This window comes from Aulonocara stuartgranti, assembly GCF_965226115.1.
Source record: "Aulonocara stuartgranti genome assembly, chromosome: 2".
NCBI lineage: Eukaryota > Metazoa > Chordata > Actinopteri > Cichliformes > Cichlidae > Aulonocara > Aulonocara stuartgranti.
The window spans coordinates 29,018,433-29,036,124 of NC_138940.1; the positions used below are offsets into that span (position 1 = coordinate 29,018,433).

Sequence of the window (17,692 nt, forward strand, 5' to 3'; positions counted from 1 at the left end):
AGGTACAAGATCTGAGATCCACAAACTTGCACTTAAATATTATACTAGATCTAATTTTTCCTTCTTAAATCAGACTTAATACTATTAACTTTTCAAGGGATTGCACAGGTCAGCACCCTTGTACCTTTTTGATCTTTTCAACTGGTAAATTCCTTCAAGATCATTGAGGTCTGGGGACCAAATGCTCCTAGCTGTCCATATGTCCAGATTAAAGCACAGAGGAGATTGGCCTTTGCTGTGATTGCTCCTGAAATGTGCAACAAACTCCCTCTTCACATCAGGACCTCCCCAACATTAGACACTTTCATAACCAGTTTAAAAACCCACTTTTATTCGTTGGCTTTTAAACCAGAATGAATTCCATTTTGTTTTATTTCTTACTCAAATTTTCTCATTTTATGCTTCTTTTCTTAAATTTTGTCAATTTCATCTCCTTTGATCATCTTAAATGTACAGCCCTTTGATCAACAGTTGTTTTAAATGTGCTATATGAATAAATTTTACATTAACCAACTTATATGAGAACCACCAATATTATACAATGTTCAGAGCAAGACGGGACACATTCTTTCCAAACAGTCTTTTATTTAAAGTTGCTTCAACGAGGATTTCTTATCGAGTTCCAATGGTGACCTGCCACACTCTGATCAGGTTGTCAGTGTAGCCAGCAAACAGGGTCTGTAAAGAAACCGAGAACATAAAGTCAACGCTCATCAATTTCTGCCGTTTTATAGTCCGATCATATTCAGATAACTGTTTTTAGTGCCCCTCATATTTGCAGGACTGTCACCAGTGGACATCAGAGGTAAAAGTGAATGGGAATAATCACTGGGGGTAAAACACTAAAAGCACCTCTTCTGACAGACATGCTTAATATATGTTTTTCTTACCTGTCCATCAGCAGACCATGCCAGGGAAGTACACTGTGGGGGTTCGGCCTTGCTGTTTGTGCTGATCACTTCCTGTCTCAGCTCGTCCACAATGATCTTGCCCTCCAGATCCTACATGAAAAGAAGAACCAAGAGGTGATGTGATCACTAACAGGTATAAAACAGTGACTGAAGTTGAGCACCAAAATTTATTATTAAACTAACAAACGAGGTTAGAGCTCAGAAACAGCCTCTGGTTTTCATCATAGAATACAGCTGGCATGTTAGGTTACATCACTGCCCTTTACAACTTTAATTTTTAAACACACAGACCAGAGTGTGAAGCCTTACCCAGATCTTAATGCTGGGTCCAGTGGCAGCACAGAGCCAGTAACGGTTGGGGCTGAAGCAAAGGGCGTTGATCACATCACCGCTGTCCAGGGTGTAGAGGTGCTTGCCTTCATTCAGGTCCCACAGCATGGCCTGGCCATCCTAATGTGGAAGACAGAAGACATCCTTCAGTTCAAACATCTTTGTGTAACATTTAAAGCAAACAGTCACTTTTAAAAATCTTCAGCACTAATGATGATCTCTTTAAGGTGCAGGAATCACTCAGTAACAGCCTCTGGTGTCATCAATATTAAAACAGATGCATGTAAAGAATACATCATAGTTGAAACCTGCAGGCTTTAATTTACTCCTATTAAGTGGAGTAAAAATGATTTAAAAAAAAAAAAGACATTCAGTTAAACTCTGCCTTACCTTTCCACCAGATGCACACAGGGAGCCATCAGGAGACACGGTCACTGTGTTCAGGTAGCCAGTGTGACCAATGTGGTTGGTCTTCAGCTTGCAGTTGGCCAGGTTCCACACCTATGAGCAAGGGGCACACTATGTTAGGCCTCCACTGTTATAAGCGCCATCGTGTCAGCCTATCTGAGCTTTGCTCTCATAAATAATTCTCATCACTGAGTTCAGTTAAGCCATGCGAAAAGTTTTTAAATCACTGAGCAAACCACACAACACAAAGTTTCCACAAAGGTAACATACCTTAACCATCTTGTCCCAGCCACAGGAGACGATGATGGGGTTGCTGCTGTTGGGGGAGAAGCGAACACAAGACACCCACTCAGTGTGGCCCTCATCCTGCAAAATAAAGAGCTTTGTGAATTCTCAAAGCCAGATTATGAGTTATGCTGGTATTAAAAACGTCACGTGATGCTATTTGGTTTGTGCCCTCATCAATAGTACTCATCAACGAGATCAGGTAATACATGCAAAATTTGTAATAATCATCGAGCAGACAAACCATATAACAAAGTTTTATTATCTGCCAGATCATTTTATCACAATCAGGCAAACAATGTGGGGAAAATGTAGATGTCAACAATAAAGTGCCATCTAGTTGCTTTACATTAAAGCTAGCATCTTTAACTGTTAAGTGTCTCGTTCAAAATAATATTAAGGCATTAAGAAGTGGCTGATAGCTGCAGGAGAGCATTAGATGGAAGTTCACCTGGATGGTGTACTTGCAGACTCCAAGAGTGTTCCACAGCTTGATGGTCTTGTCCCGGGAGCCAGACACGATCTGGCGGTTATCAGCAGAGAAAGCCACGCTCAAAACATCCTTTGTGTGTCCAACGAATCGGCGGGTGGTGAGACCACTAGGAAGAAAAATATGCAGGCATTTCAGATCAACTAAATTACTGCACACCTTAGCATAACCAATCAATGCATGCCTGCTGCCACTGCATCCAAATACTACTGACGAGTCCAAGGCCTAGACATTAATTTAAGAGCCAGAAAAAAAATTACTACACCAGTTTTTCTTGTGTCTTTGTTTTACAATGCGAACACTGACACTGAAAAATAAAAAATACAACTCAAGATTTTAAAGCTGTGGATGCACAATCCAGCAAAACTGGACCATCTGCACATTTATTACCATCACTGTTTTCAGCATAGATCTTAGGCAGTGAAATGGTGCACACACCCAAAAGCCAGCTATTTGAGGCCATTCAAGAAACACCAATGTTGCTGCTCAACTGAGTTTTCAGTGATAAAAGAAATGAAAAAAATCAAGGAAAACACAACGGCCAGAGGTGAAGAAAAGGACAAACTATGTGGTTTGGGTTCACAAGTAGTCTGTGAAATCACCAAAGAATGCAGCTACACTTACAGTTTCTTCCATACTACTTGCCCTTAATCAGTTAAGCAAAAAAAACCCTCTCGTTTTCTGACTTTGCTCCCACACAGTAACAAAAATCAGCTAAATTATGTTCAAACTTCCATTTCCCCTTGATTTTGTGAGTCCAGTGTGCAAATACAGTAACAGCAGCTGATGGATGTGTGATTTTCTGAGCTCATACTAAGGGTAGAGGGTAGGTGATGGGTTTGACAGAACCTGTGCCTGTCTGAGTACAGACCTTCACCCCATTACCTTTGTGGTGGTTCTGTCTGCGTGAGGTCGATCAGACTGCTGAAAAGTCAGTGTGACCTGATCTAGACAACTTAGGCTTTGTTGGTATCAGATCTCATGTACTGATGGCATAGAGAACAATTTGATATTCTGAAACTAACTAAGAAAACACTTCATTTGTAAGACTATTTTTGGCATATAACAGATCTGAGAAACTAGCACTAGGCCTCTTCAAACTCAAGTGATTCATAAAAAATCAAATGTCATTTAGAAGACTTGGCTTTTCACCTGTACTTCTAAACATCTGCCCAGGGGTAAAGACTCCCTGCACTTACGTGGTGAGATCCCACAGGCGGAGGGTCCCGTCCCAGGCTCCGGACAGGGCAAACTGTCCATCAGAGGAGATCACAACATCACTCACAAAGTGAGAGTGACCCTTCAGGGAACGCTGGGGGATACCGTAGTTGGTTTCATCACGGGTCAGTTTCCACATGATGATGGACTTGTCTGAAAAAAAGCAACACGTTTTCATGTCTCAACGTCCAATATTCATTCAGGAAACGAATAATTTAAGCATCAGCATGCATCGATTGCTAGCACTACATGCACACCTGTTAAACTTCGGATCCACGGGCTCAGTCTACGAAGGTTAGGAGGGTTTTGTTGCTAAATAATTACATTTATTCAGGTAACTAAACGTGCTATAACCCTCCTAACAAGTATGGACATCAACGGGTCTGTTACAGATGACGACAGATAGCGCTAGCGAGCTTAGCTAACCTGCTTCTTTCCAGCTAGTTAGGACCTTTTTTATGTAAAAGTTTGAGCCCTCTTTATCTAATATTACGTGGTTACTCATGTTTTATCTGCTCCTTACACACCAGTTTAAGTATCTGCCTCACATTACAGCGGCAGCAGCTAGCTTAATAATGCTATCTGAGCCATGTTGGCGCAACCGGCGGGGGAAGCCTCACCTCGGGACGCCGACAGGATCATATCGGGGTACTGGGGCGTAGTGGCGATCTGGGTGACCCATCCACTGTGCCCCTTCAGGGTCCCCCTCACTGTCATCTGCTCGGTCATTTTGGCGAGGTTCGGTGGTGCCTTTTGCAAGGATGGATTCGGATTTTTCAGAGGTCCGGGAAAACCTAGGTCCTCATCGCATCTAGGCACAGAGGAAAAGGAAGTTCAGACCCGGATGCAAAAACTAAGAGGGGGTGAGAGGCCCGCGGAGGATTCTGGGATATGTGAACTTCAGCCCATTACACAGCGACGTGTGTAAAAAGAAACGAAAACAAAACCTCTATTACTACCTCTAGTATGTGCTACAGATTATGTTAAATTCATGCTCTCTATGTGCGTCATATTTAGTAAAAGTTTTGATAAAAATGGTCCTCAAAAAGCCCCGAAAACAAACAAACAAACATGTAAAACAACAATCATAAAAATGTATCAAGGTACATTTTTCATAATAATAATAATAATAATAATAATAATAATAATAATAATAAATAAAACACAAAACGCAGTTATAGTCATTTTTGTTAATGCTCTCTACCCAAATAGAAATTGAGCTTAATTCATGTAACGTCTAATACTTGTATTTACGTACAACCTATTTTATTGCTCATCAAAGGAGAAGAAGAAGAAAAGGAATTGTTGCCTGGCTCTAAATGCTTTCAATACTTAATATAGTTATGTATTTCCTAATTAGTTTTCATTTTTATTTCATATTGACGTATTGTTTTTAATTCAGTTTAGTTTCAGGTTTTGTTTATTGCTTCCAAATGTTTAGTTTAGTTTTTAATAGATTTAGTTAATAGATTTAGTCTCTTGTTGTATGGAGGACATATGCCAGATGCAAGGTTTAGGCAATTCACTACAGGTATTCAAATAAAAACAAACCTTTTTTTTTAAAACAATTAACTCTTTTTAGTTTAGTTTTTGTATTAGCCAGGTCTGTGTTGTATATTTTTCATGGTATGAAACTATGAGCAGCAGAATTCATTCTTTTTGCATACAGTGTGTGAATTCTTCCACTTCAGTGATTGAATTATGGATTATTTCATTTTGATCTGGATTCTAATCTGTATTTTTCTTCTTCACTTCTTCACTTTATATTGTCATTCAGAATTTTTTTTTTTTACACCCGTTGAGGGTTTTTTTTATAATTGTTCAGACGTGTGCGAAGCTTTGCTTTTAATTATAGCACCCTCTAGGGGCGAAATGCTTTGTCACAGGCGCGGGTATTTAATCCCGAGTGATTGTGTATATGTCAGATGCTCATGACAGACCTAATCAAAGACGTTTTTTTAAACTGTTTATTTTACCAAAAGACAGAGCTCCTCAGAAACACTTCTTTGATACTCAAATTTCATATCAAAGTGCCTGCTGTCAAAGAGTGTAGACAGCAAGAGCTCAGTAATCAGTGAAGTGTACCATATGTAAACATTGGTGTAATCACAACGAATGATCTAATGGTTCTGCTCCATTACAGCATCTCAGAAAATATTTAAAAATGAAATAATTGTAGTCTTAGATGATTTGACATAGAAATAACAATATCACATCTTTCCATGCTTAAAGTTTTGGTCGGTTTTGTTTAGGTGACAGTGTTTCTGTTGTGGTTAATGCCAACTTCTTTATGTATAAATATAGGCAGCACGGTGGCACGGTGGTTAGCACTGTTGCCTCACAGCAAGAAGGTCCTGAGTTCAATTCTACCATCAGGCCGGGGTCTTTCTGTGTGGAGTTTGCATGTTCTCCCTGTGTTTGTGTGGGTTCTCCCTGGGTACTCCGGCTTCCTTCCAAAGACATGCACTTTGTGGGGATAGGTTAATTGAACAATCTAAATTGCCCATAGGTGTGAATGTGACTGGTTGTCTGTCTCTGTGTGTTAGTCCTGCGACCTGTCCAGGGTTGCCTCTTGCCCTATGACAGCTGGGATAGGATCTATATATATATATATATAATCCATAGGTCCCTCATCCTATTCATGTAGCCCCCCCCCAGACATAGAGGACAGTTACAAGTACTTGGGGATCCCACAGGCGAATGGGAACCATGAAGAGGCCGCTAGAAAAGCTGCAACCACCAAGTACCTGCAGAGGGTCAGGCAAGTCCTGAGGAGTCAGCTGAATGGTAAGAACAAGATCCGGGCCATCAACACGTACGCCCTGCCCGTGATCAGGTACCCTGCTGGGGTAATAGGCTGGCCAAAGGAGGAGATAGAAGCCACTGACATAAAGACAAGAAAGCTCCTTACCATGCATGGAGGGTTTCACCCCAAATCCAGCACCCTGAGGCTGTACGCTAAGCGGAAGGAAGGGGGCCGGGGACTGGTGAGTGTCAGCACCACAGTCCAGGATGAGACAACGAACATCCAAGAATACATTAGGAAGATGGCCCCAACTGACCGAGTGCTCAGTGAATACCTCAGGCAGCAGAAACCCAAGAAAGAGGAGGGAGACGAGGAACCATCATGGAAGGACAGGCCCCTGCACGGTATGTACCACCGGCAGATAGAGGAGGTGGCTGATATCCAGAAATCCTACCAGTGGCTGGACAAAGCTGGACTGAAAGACAGCACAGAGGCACTAATCATGGCAGCACAAGAACAAGCTCTGAGCACAAGATCCATAGAGGCTGGGGTCTATCACACCAGGCAAGACCCCAGGTGCAGGCTGTGTAAAGATGCCCCAGAGACAATCCAGCACATAACAGCAGGGTGCAAGATGCTAGCAGGCAAGGCATACATGGAACGCCATAACCAAGTGGCCGGCATAGTGTACAGGAACATCTGTGCCGAGTATAACCTGGAAGTCCCGAGGTCAAAATGGGAGATGCCCCCAAGGGTGGTGGAGAATGACCGAGCTAAGATCCTGTGGGACTTCCAGATACAGACGGACAAAATGGTGGTGGCTAACCAACCGGACATAGTGGTGGTAGACAAACAGAAGAAGACGGCCGTAGTGATCGATGTAGCGGTTCCGAATGACAGCAATATCAGGAAGAAGGAAGACGAGAAGCTGGAGAAATACCAAGGGCTCAGAGAAGAGCTCGAGAGGATGTGGAGGGTGAAGGTAACGGTGGTCCCCGTGGTAATCGGAGCACTAGGTGCGGTGACTCCCAAGCTAGGCGAGTGGCTCCAGCAGATCCCGGGAATATGGAAGAAATATAGTATCATCAGAATTCAAGTATTTTTAGACATTGAATTTATGACACTGAATTTTTATCCTCCAAATTTCCCTGCAAAAATATTCACCTGCAAAAATTCACCTGAAAAAAATTCACCTGCAAAAATTCACCTGAAGAAAATTCACCTGCAAAAATTCACCTGCAAAAGTGATGAACTTTAATGACCCAAGCCAGAGCAATCAGCACCAGATCGAGTCGAGTGGCTCTCAGCCAATTAAATTACGCTGTTTGATCACATGACACCGTTAGCCAGCAGTGTGTCTCCTAAAAGAGAGCTGTTTAAAGGTGAGTGATTAAGTTTTTCTCCTAAATAGAGATCATTACAGAACGCCTAGTCCTACTTAAAATCCCATTTATTATTATTATTTTTTTTTTATCATCTACTCGAACTAAGGAAAACGTTTGACTAACTCAAAGACAATTTCCACGCCTCCCCTGCCTGACTGCAGAGGCAGTTTTGAATTTAGGAGCGCCAAGATGGCAGCGGCAAACCCTGGCGGCTCTCCGGTGAGTATATATATATATATATATATACAGAGGTGTGGACTCGAGTCACATGACTTGGACTCGAGTCAGACTCGAGTCATTAATTTTATGACTTTAGACTTGACTTGAAAAAATGTTCTAAGACTTGTGACTTGACTTGGACTTTTACACCAATGACTTGGGACTTGAATTGGACTTGAACCGGTTTACTTGAAAAGACTTGATATTTTACCCCAAATATAAAATTTAACATGCATATTATATAGAGATTGGAAATGTGACGTCATTCACGGGTAGAACCGCAAAGGATTCTGGGAACTCGTGGCAAGCGGTACTAGCGCACACAGACTTTCAATTGAAATCAGTTATACAGCGATAAAAAGAAACACAAAAATGTCAAGAAGCCGTTGTATTATTAACTGCAATAGCCGGTCGCATGACAGCCACGGGAAGCCGACGGGTAAAGAGATCGGTTGTTATCAGATTACGTCGTTGAAGAGAAATTGTTCAAGCCATGTTTCCGAAGTAACAAAGACGCGACGGATGGCCTGGATTGCAGCCATTCAAAGACCAAATATAACGTCCCAGAACTCTCCAGCTCACAGGTTAGTCTGCTCCAAGCATTTACACGAAGGTCAGTGTTTTTTAGTAGTTAATACGTCATTTTTCATAAAATAATTGGTGATATAGGTTACAAGCAAGTCTGGCGCTGAACAGAAATTGTCGCGCTATGCTCCTTTATTTATTGTGCATAAATAGTGAATTGTCCTGACACAATATTGCGTTTCGCTTCTGTTATTATGGTACATTGACAAAAACATATACTTTTATTCACAGGATAAAACAGGTTTTTTGTATCACTAATTGCCCAGTACGATTACAGCATACAGTATTATTGTCACTGCTACATTTCTGTGATGCTACCAGAAATTATTTCCACTACTAATTAATTACCGTTGAGCTCAAAGGTCCTATTAATAAACGGTTAACGAATGTGTATTTATGACGACGATTTGTGAGACTGGTAAACTTGTGATACGTACGATGGTCTTTCGTTCTACACGGTGCATTTCAAGGTCCTGTACCCATCCGTCGGTAAACTGTACCTGGGCTTGTTGCAGTGACCGGAAGTTACTAAACTTCATGAGTGTGTGCACTCACTCCAAGAACCGTATGATTATAAATATGCATATAAATATGCTACGATGAGATAGCTGACTTCATCTAACTAGCAAATGTTGTCCAGGCTACGTTGGTGATGCAGTTTTTTTTTTAATGTGTATGATATTTTTGTCATGCGATTTTAAAGCCGGTCCTACAAGCGCATCCAAGAATAACATGCAGCTTATCTCAGAACTGTCGGTGAAAATTATTCTTGGAGCTAGGTTTAATTGAGCTGCATTTTAAAGAGGTGCAATTTCACAATTTGTGTATATTTTCTAAGTTCACTATTTTGTCATGTGTTGAGAAAAACACAGATTTAAAAATTACATGGTCTAATATTTACATTTAGCATATAACTGCAACATGCTTTTTTTCGTTTTTTTGAATGACTCGAAAGGACTTGAAATTCAAAGTTTCAGACTTGTGACTTGACTCGGACTTTTACACCAGTGACTTGAGACTCGACTCTGACTTGCCTGACATTACTTGAGACTTGACTTGAGGATAAAGACTTGAGACTTACTTGAGACTTGCAAAACAATGACTTGGTCCCACCTCTGTGTATATATATATATATATATATATATATATATATATATATATATATATATATATATATTTTTTATCTTCAAGTTTGTCTTTTGAAACCTTAATTTTATTTAAATCCGTTGCTCACGTATAAAGTACACAGACGGGGTCTTTGCTCAACTCGTCTGAGGCGTGTCTCACTAAGCGCTACATGCTAGCATCCTGCTAACCGAGCTACCCTTTACATGCTGTGCTTTAGAAAATAGGATACTCGTTAAAAAAAATACTCCGCAGATATTGATAGATAGACGAACACTGCAAATATAATGTTGGAAACGAGAACGGCCTTTGGTGAAGGGGTAAAATACACCATGAATAGAGCCATAGAGTGAATGGCTGCCATGGTTGCAGAACAGCCTGATTTAATGACAAGAATGGGGAAGAGTGAGGTGAAGTGAACCACAGCCACAAAACACGGTCAGACAAGGCGGCAAAAGGGCAGTGATCTGTCCGTCAGTATGAAGTTGGTGTGTGCTTTGGTGAACAAAAACTCCAGACTGGTAGCAGGAAGATGGGAGACTCATGTTTCACTGGAATAGTGGTGAATTAAAACATCCTTTGTTGGGGACATTTCGGTGTAAATGCATCCATACAGGCAAGACAGAGGCAGACTAGACAGTGAAGAAAACAAGGCAAACATTAGAAATATAAAAACGGAAATATAGGATGAGTCGGGGATGAGTTCCTGCCCCAAGTGGAGGAGTTCAAGTATCTCGGGGTCTTGTTCGCGAGTGATGGGAGAAGGGAGCCGGAGATCGACAGACGGATTGGGGCTGCAGCTGCAGTAATGCGGACGCTGCACCGGTCCGTCGTGGTGAAGAGGGAGCTGAGTGTAAAAGCGAAGCTCTCAATTTACTGGTCGATCTACGTCCCTACCCTCACCTATGGCCTTTACATGACTAACGTCCCCTCTTCTCCCTACCTCACATTAGCCCCCATCTTTCTTCCAGGTGGAAAAGACCCGTCACCTTCTGGGAGAGGCGGCTCCCGTGGGAACAGCTCCCACCACCAAGTCCCTGAGTGAGTCTGTCCCCCAGCGTGAGCTCCAGCACTCTGTCCACGTCCACCTCCGCCTCCTCGCAGATCTCCAGCACCACCTTTGAAAGCGTGAGAAGGAGCTGGCCACCAAGGTGAGAAAAACGTGGGCTTAGTGGGCGTTCTTGTTGCTGCCTTCTTCCTTCTCTGCTCGGAGCTGATCGGTCTTGTTCCTGTTGTGTTGTAGTGCCTGCGCCTTCTGACACACACCTTCAATACTGAATACAACCAGCTGGTGAACAGCATCAGTGACTGCAAGGTGAGAAATAATACAAAGAAATAAAAAAATAGCCTTTCTGTGTCACATCAGGGAGTTCCTATATTGACGTCTACCTCATCCTGCTGTTGTTTCACTTCAGCTTTCTCTCATCTCACCGATCGGACGTGATCCATCCGTGACGAGCTTCAGCAGTGCCACCCTCACCCCTTCCTCTACCTGCCCCTCTCTCTCGGACTCCCGCTGTGGCTCCATGGGCCAGAAGTAAACATATTTTTAGGAACATTGACCTCGATCTGCAAACGGTTATTGACAGGTTATCCATTTGATTCTAACTTGGTGTGATTTGTGTTAAAGGACCCCTGAGAACAGCTCACGTGCCTCCAGTCCCTCCTGCTCAGACTGTGAAAACTTCCCGATGGTTCCCACTCTGGAGACCTCCTTCCTTGCGCGGGCTGCAAAAGAACGAGTTCCTGAACTTGGTGCCTGATATTGAAGAAATGCGACCAGGGTGAGTAATGCCATATTAACCCAAATACTGTCACTATGACATGTGTCTCACAGACCAAATGTAAGTCGACACTCATGTTCTCTAGTTCAAGCAGAAATGATGTGGATCGATTCAAATTCCTGAGCCTGGATGATTTCAGCTGGAAACAAACCAACTCTGCTTCTTCCTCAGATAATTCAATTCAATTCAATTCAATTTTATTTATATAGCGCCAAATCACAACAAAAGTCGCCTCAAGGCGCTTCATAGATAATAATAATGGATTGGATTTATATAGCGCTTTTCAAGGCACCCAAAGCACTTTACATTTACAAGCCATTATTCATTCACTCTCACATTCACACACACTGGTGGAGGCAAGCTACGGTTGTAGCCACAGCTGCCCTGGGGCAGACTGACAGAAGCGAGGCTGGCATATCGCGCCATCGGCCCCTCTGGCTAACACCAGTAGGCCGTAGGGTAAAGTGTCTTGCCCAAGGACACAACGACCAGGACAGAGAGCCCGGGGATCAAACCGACGACCTTCCGGTTACAGATACAGAGAAAAACCCAACAATCATATGACCCCCTATGAGCAAGCACTTGGGCGACAGTGGGAAGTAAAAACTCCCCTTTAACAGGAAGAAACCTCCAGCAGAACCAGGCTCAGGGAGGGGCGGGACCATCTGCTGCGACCAGTTGGGGTGAGAGAAGGAAAACAGGATAAAGACATGCTGTGGAAGAGAGACAGAGGTTAATAACAGATATGATTCAATGCAGAGAGGTCTATTAATGCATAGTGAGTGAGAAAGGTGACTGGAAAGGAAAAACTCAATGCATCATGGGAATCCCCGGCAACTATGCAAGTTGTAAACAGTTGTAGGATTAAAGATTATTGAATGTACAGAATGATTATTTACACAGAGCTATACAGTAGTGCAGTTAAGATAAGTGAGGGTGTAGATAGTTTCTACAGAGGCTATATAAAGTGCTAGTGGTTGTGAGTGGTGGTTCACTCCATGTTATTATTGTGTGTTTGAGGGTACAGTTGTCCATTGTGGGTGTGTGTATGTTCAGTGCATGAGTTTAACGTGGGTCAGATGTCAGGAGGCAGAGTTCAGGAGTCTGACAGCTGTGGGGAAGTAGCTGTTCCGGTACCTGGTGGTCTTAGTCCGGAGGCTCCTGTGGCGCCTCCCAGAGGGCAGGAGGGTGAAGAGTCCATGTGATGGGTGACTGGGGTCTTTGATGATTTTCCCAGCCCTTTTCAGACACCGCTTCCTGTAGATGTCCTTTATGGCAGGAAGTGGTGCTCCGGCGATGCGCTGGGCAGTTTTCACGACCCTCTGCAACGCCTTCCGGTCCGAGGCAGAGCAGTTCCCGTACCAGACTGTTATACAGTTGGTCAGGATGCTCTCGATGGTGCAGCGATAGAAGTTCACCAGGATGTCTGAGGACAGGTGGTTCTTCCTCAGAGTCCTCAAGAAGAAGAGGCGCTGGTGAGCCTTCTTGACCAGCTTGGAGCAGTTGGTCGTCCAGGTGAGATCCTCGGAGATGTGGACTCCCAGGAACTTGAAGCTGCTCACACGCTCCACAGCCGTCCCCTTAATGTGGATGGGTGGATGTGGGTCAGCATTCCTCCTGTAGTCCACGATGAGCTCCTTGGTCTTCTCGGTGTTAAGCAGCAGGTTGTTTGTGTCGCACCACTCAGCCAGACGATCCACCTCCTCCCTGTAGGCGGCCTCATCGTTGTCACTGATGAGGCCAATCACCGTGGTGTCATCTGCAAACTTAATGATGGTGTTGGAACCATCAGCAGGTCTGCAGTCGTGGGTGAAGAGGGAGTAGAGGAAAGGGCTCATCACACAGCCTTGTGGTACACCGGTGTTCATTGTGATGGTAGATGAGCAGTGGTTATCCAGCCGGACATGTTGGGGGCGGTTGGTCAGGAAGTCCAGTAACCATTTGCAGATGAGGGAACTGATGCCCAGGTCTGTCAGTTTCCTGATGAGTTGTGAGGGGTGGATTGTATTGAATGCTGAACTGAAGTCTATAAACAGCATTCTGGCGTAGGTGTTGTTGTTGTCCAGGTGTGAGAGGACAGAGTGCAGTGCGATGGAGACTGCATCCTCTGTGCTCCTCTTCTGGCGGTATGCAAATTGGTGGGGGTCCAGGGTGGGGGGGAGACAGGATTTGAAGTGTGCTAGGACCAGCTGCTCTAAGCACTTAGCTATTTACAGTTCATAACAAGAGACAAGGCACCATTTCTCTCCTTTGTGTTCCAGTCATCACAGCAGATTAAACTTTTAAAATATTTGCAAATAGTATAAAGAAATATATAAAGAAGTAAAACAGTAATTTATTAATACTTAGAAATACTAAAACTTACATTTGTCAGCAAAAACTGCTGCCATCTGAACCGAAACGTTACAAACCAGCTTACCCACAATCTGTGTATTTTTCTATGCTGGCTACTTAAATTGGCATCCAACAAGCTATTTGCTTTAATCTTTTATTAGACAAAGGCTGACTGGTTAGTTCAAGCTTCAACTGCATCCAAAGGACTGAAAATGTTTTAACACAGTGACTGAACTTGATTGAAGTCTCCGTAGTTTGTTGAATCTGTTTCGAGTGACTTATTTTCACAATTCCAGGAATTTTTAAAAGGCACCAAAAAGCATTACAACGCTGAGCTCGAGTCTGTGGACTTCAAAGGAAATGCAGAGGAGGCCAGGGTCCACATCAACAGCTGGGTGGAGAAGCAGACACAAGGTAAGCATAATGTAACTTTAAATGATCTCCACTGTAAATCCTTGGGGATCAGTTGTGTTGTGTTCAGTTGAGACATTATTACCGGATTGTCCACCGTCCACATTATTTTCTGTTTCCAGTTCTTCCAGTCTAATTTCTATTCAGTATTAAGCAGCACTATCTCTGGGTTTTACTGTTTGGTTTCATGCTATTAATAAAACCATCACAGCAGTATGTTGCTGTAAATAGCAGGCCAATTCTTCTATTCTTATTATATTATGTGATGGGTACTTCTACTTTGATCACTTGTGTCTTTAACATATTTTTATTTTTCAGGCCCATTTAGGATTGGCTGCTATTGATTCTATATCTTTATATTATCTTAAGTGCAGCAGGAAATTCATTCATTGTTTTTATAAAAGCGCGATACAAATACAGGCCATTTATAAATCTACCATCTATAATAATAGGATACAAGGACTTTCCATGAGGGTTATAGGACTGTGGTGCCACCTGCTGGAAATGAGACAATCTTAATCCCATTATTTTTGTAGGAGCCATTTTTGGGTTGATACCTCATGTTGCCGCTAGAGGTAACCTTTTTAAGTTTCTTTTTCTTTCTTTTTTTTTTTTTTTTACTTTATTTAACAAACAATGAGTATACAACATACGAACAGATGAAGTATACAAAACAACAGAACATGAACACAAAAAGCCAAGAGTAAAAGAAAAGGGTAACAATTATAAGAATACACATACATGTATTGTTTTGAGAGCCTTTGTGTTGGTGGAGTCTGATATTGATTGTATGTACATTTCCACATCCTTAAAATAATGACAGAAATATGGTGTTTTGTTAGTAAACTTACATTTATGGATAAAAAATGTAGCTAAAAGTATGAACAAATTCATCATAAAAAACATTTCTCATACTTCTTGGGGAACTTAAACAAACAGAATAAAACATTTTCCCATCGTAAAGAAAACTCCCTTAAAATATGGACAATAACAAACCTGCTAAATTCCTTCCAGAATCTCTGTGTAAAAGAACAGTACCAAAAAAGATGCGTCACAGTTTCTGGATGATCCCCACAGAAAGTACAATTAGTATTTATGTCCCTTTTAAATTTTACCATGTAGTGACTGGCTGGATAACATTTATGTAGAATTTTAAATGAGACTTCTTTCACCTTATTTACAATCAAATATTTATGGGGGACCATCCAGACTGTCTTCCACTTGATATCTGGAACATATCGGTTCCAATAAGATGTTATATATGGGAGAGAGACGATATCTTCTTGGAATAAACTACGTATTCTCTTATTGCTGTTACCAAGTTCCTGTGAAAAGCAGATTTTTCCTATTGGTGACTCAGCTGGATCAGGGAGAGTGACTGAGGTAGATATTGAGCTGTCAGTGTTTTTATATAACATTAAAGTCCCTGAGGGTGTGGCACCAAGCACCACTGAGGATTCCACCTTTTTAAGTTTCTGTATGGTAGGTTTATGTAAGGTATTTAAGGTGGACGCACGTAATCAGCGTCAGGTGTGTTGTTAATCATAAGAAGGCAAAACGTTTGTGACCGCTGCGCTTTTATCTTAAAATGTTTGGAACAAAGACCAAAAAGGACAAGATAAGTACTGCTGGAGTTATTGGACTGTTTAATTAATTCATGCATACCAGAAGCATCGCGTCACCCCCGCTAACAACCACCTCAGTGGCTTCAAGCCTACGCTTGAATTTTTGTTTTTTGTTCCCTGTTATACTGATCATAAAGCTTTTTCCCCCTTTTTTTAAAATAAAAACCATCTTGCTGTTGCCCTGTTTTCTGATTTTATAGCTGAAGATGTTGTACAGTAACTAGTGCATCTTTGGTAATAGTTAATAGTTTTCATAAATTCTTTTTACCAGATAAAATCAAGGACTTGCTAAGCCAGGATGCAGTGGGTAGCCTGACGAAGCTGGTTCTCGTGAATGCCATTTACTTCAAGGGCAGCTGGAACACGCAGTTTAAGGAGGAGAAGACTGCTGATGTGCAGTTTCGACTGAACAAGGTAACAGTGCAGAAAGGCAGCATAGGATGGTGCAGTTATACTTTGATCTGTCATACTACAAACGAGCTGTGGATTTTGCTGAATGAGAACATAAAGCCTGGAGCTCTGAGGGGATAAAATCGTGCTTTTAGGACGATCACTTTCCAACTTTATGCAGTTATGCAATGCAGTTTATTATTCATGTAATATCCAATAAGTTCTCAAATAAATCTCAAACAACAGCACATCACAAACTTCGGCTAACAAGAACAAATTGTGTTGTGACGTGTGCTCTACATCCAAATCCACTCAATGGCTGGAATAAAACCATGACAGAACTTTTTGAGATCATTTTGAGACTAAACACAAAAAACATTTCTCTTGTCTCCCCTATTTTTCAGAACGACACTAAGCCGGTGAAGATGATGCAGCAGAAAAGTAAATTTCCTTTTGCGACCATTCCTGAGGCCAACTGCAAGGTAACATCCATCACTTTCAGCTTATTACAGGATTTCACCAGCATGATCTAAAACTTGTCTTTTACAAATATCAGCCTAAATTTCTAGATTAGGAAGTCAGATCATCTTTGATGGAGTAATAAATAAAAACAATGTTTCTGGACAGATTCTTGAGATGCCGTATAAAGGAAATGACCTCAGCATGCTCATATTCCTGCCTAATGACATAGAAGATGATACCACAGGCTTGGAAAAGGTAAGATGCACTTACCAGTACTTTAATGTCCAGTTTCAATCAGACAAGCTAGTGACACTGTATCCACACAGCTGGAGAAGGAGCTGACCTATCAGAACTTTGTGGACTGGACTCGCCCAGACATGAGCCCCAACGAGGTTGATGTCAAGCTCCCTCGATTTAAGATGGAGAAGTATGACTTGGAGAAAATCCTGACCAACATGGGAATGGAGAACGCTTTTGACATCTACAAGAGAGACTTCTCTGGTGAGAAATATTGCACCAATGAGACACACTGAATCAATTATACAGTTATATTGAGAGCACAAAAACTGCAAAACATCATCTGTTAAAGAATAAAACACAACTGATTTCTGGGCTCTTCATCTACTAGGAATGTCTCCAGCAAATGACCTGATAGTGTCCAAAGTTGTCCACAAGGCTTTGGTGGATGTAAATGAAGAAGGAGCTGAGGCTGCTGCTGCCACTGGGGTTGACATGGAAGTCCGCTCTATAATGATTCCCGCTGAGTTTGTTGCCGACCATCCCTTCATCTTCTTCATCCGACATAAACCCACCAAGAGCATTCTCTTTGTGGGCCGGTACTGCTCACCCGAGTAAACACGAGCTGACATTGACATGAATTAAACATAAAACATTATATACAGTATAAGATTTTGTAAGGTAAACCTAGTTCATACAAATGAAGTAAAGAAAAGTTATTAAAACAAAACGTGCCTTGCTGTTTAT

At 42.0% G+C, this 17,692-nt stretch overlaps 3 protein-coding genes across 3 annotated transcripts; 2 read left to right on the forward strand and 1 right to left on the reverse strand.

Moving 5' to 3' along the window:
• Positions 1–565: 565 nt before the first annotated feature.
• On the reverse strand, positions 566–4,484 carry rack1 (receptor for activated C kinase 1). The gene is made up of 8 exons (XM_082555300.1): positions 4,263–4,484; positions 3,624–3,795; positions 2,386–2,533; positions 1,920–2,015; positions 1,632–1,742; positions 1,221–1,361; positions 891–1,001; positions 566–678 (listed from the first exon to the last, which is right to left on the reverse strand). The coding sequence occupies exons 1-8, from the start codon at positions 4,369–4,371 to the stop codon at positions 613–615; spliced, it is 954 nt and encodes a 317-aa protein (XP_082411426.1). The 5' UTR covers positions 4,372–4,484; the 3' UTR covers positions 566–612.
• Positions 4,485–6,689: 2,205 nt separating this feature from the next.
• On the forward strand, positions 6,690–14,226 carry LOC309718885 (uncharacterized protein; the record flags this gene model as incomplete). Its single annotated transcript, XM_082554503.1, has 6 exons — positions 6,690–7,770; positions 7,880–7,992; positions 10,674–11,017; positions 11,118–11,239; positions 11,333–11,486; positions 14,117–14,226. One exon carries the CDS (start codon positions 6,690–6,692, stop codon positions 7,644–7,646), a length of 957 nt encoding a protein of 318 aa, XP_082410629.1. The 3' UTR covers positions 7,647–7,770; positions 7,880–7,992; positions 10,674–11,017; positions 11,118–11,239; positions 11,333–11,486; positions 14,117–14,226.
• On the forward strand, positions 7,963–17,675 carry LOC309689239 (leukocyte elastase inhibitor-like; the record flags this gene model as incomplete). The annotated part of the gene is made up of 11 exons (XM_082505520.1): positions 7,963–7,992; positions 10,674–10,784; positions 10,946–11,017; positions 11,118–11,239; positions 11,333–11,444; positions 14,075–14,234; positions 16,128–16,270; positions 16,651–16,728; positions 16,874–16,963; positions 17,035–17,209; positions 17,337–17,675. The coding sequence occupies 11 exons, from the start codon at positions 7,963–7,965 to the stop codon at positions 17,561–17,563; spliced, it is 1,320 nt and encodes a 439-aa protein (XP_082361646.1). The 3' UTR covers positions 17,564–17,675.
• Between the last annotated feature and the right edge of the window lie 17 nt (positions 17,676–17,692).

Excerpts from the sequence above, each read along its gene's own strand:
- rack1 (XM_082555300.1), bottom strand. The coding sequence starts at position 4,371 with ATGACCGAGCAGATGACAGTGAGGGGGACCCTGAAGGGGCACAGTGGA. Across the intron at positions 3,796-4,262 it reads GATCCTGTCGGCGTCCCGAG|ACAAGTCCATCATCATGTGG; the intron begins GTGAGGCTTCCC and ends GCTTTTTTTCAG. Across the intron at positions 2,534-3,623 it reads CGCCTGTGGGATCTCACCAC|TGGTCTCACCACCCGCCGAT; the intron begins GTAAGTGCAGGG and ends TTTTCTTCCTAG.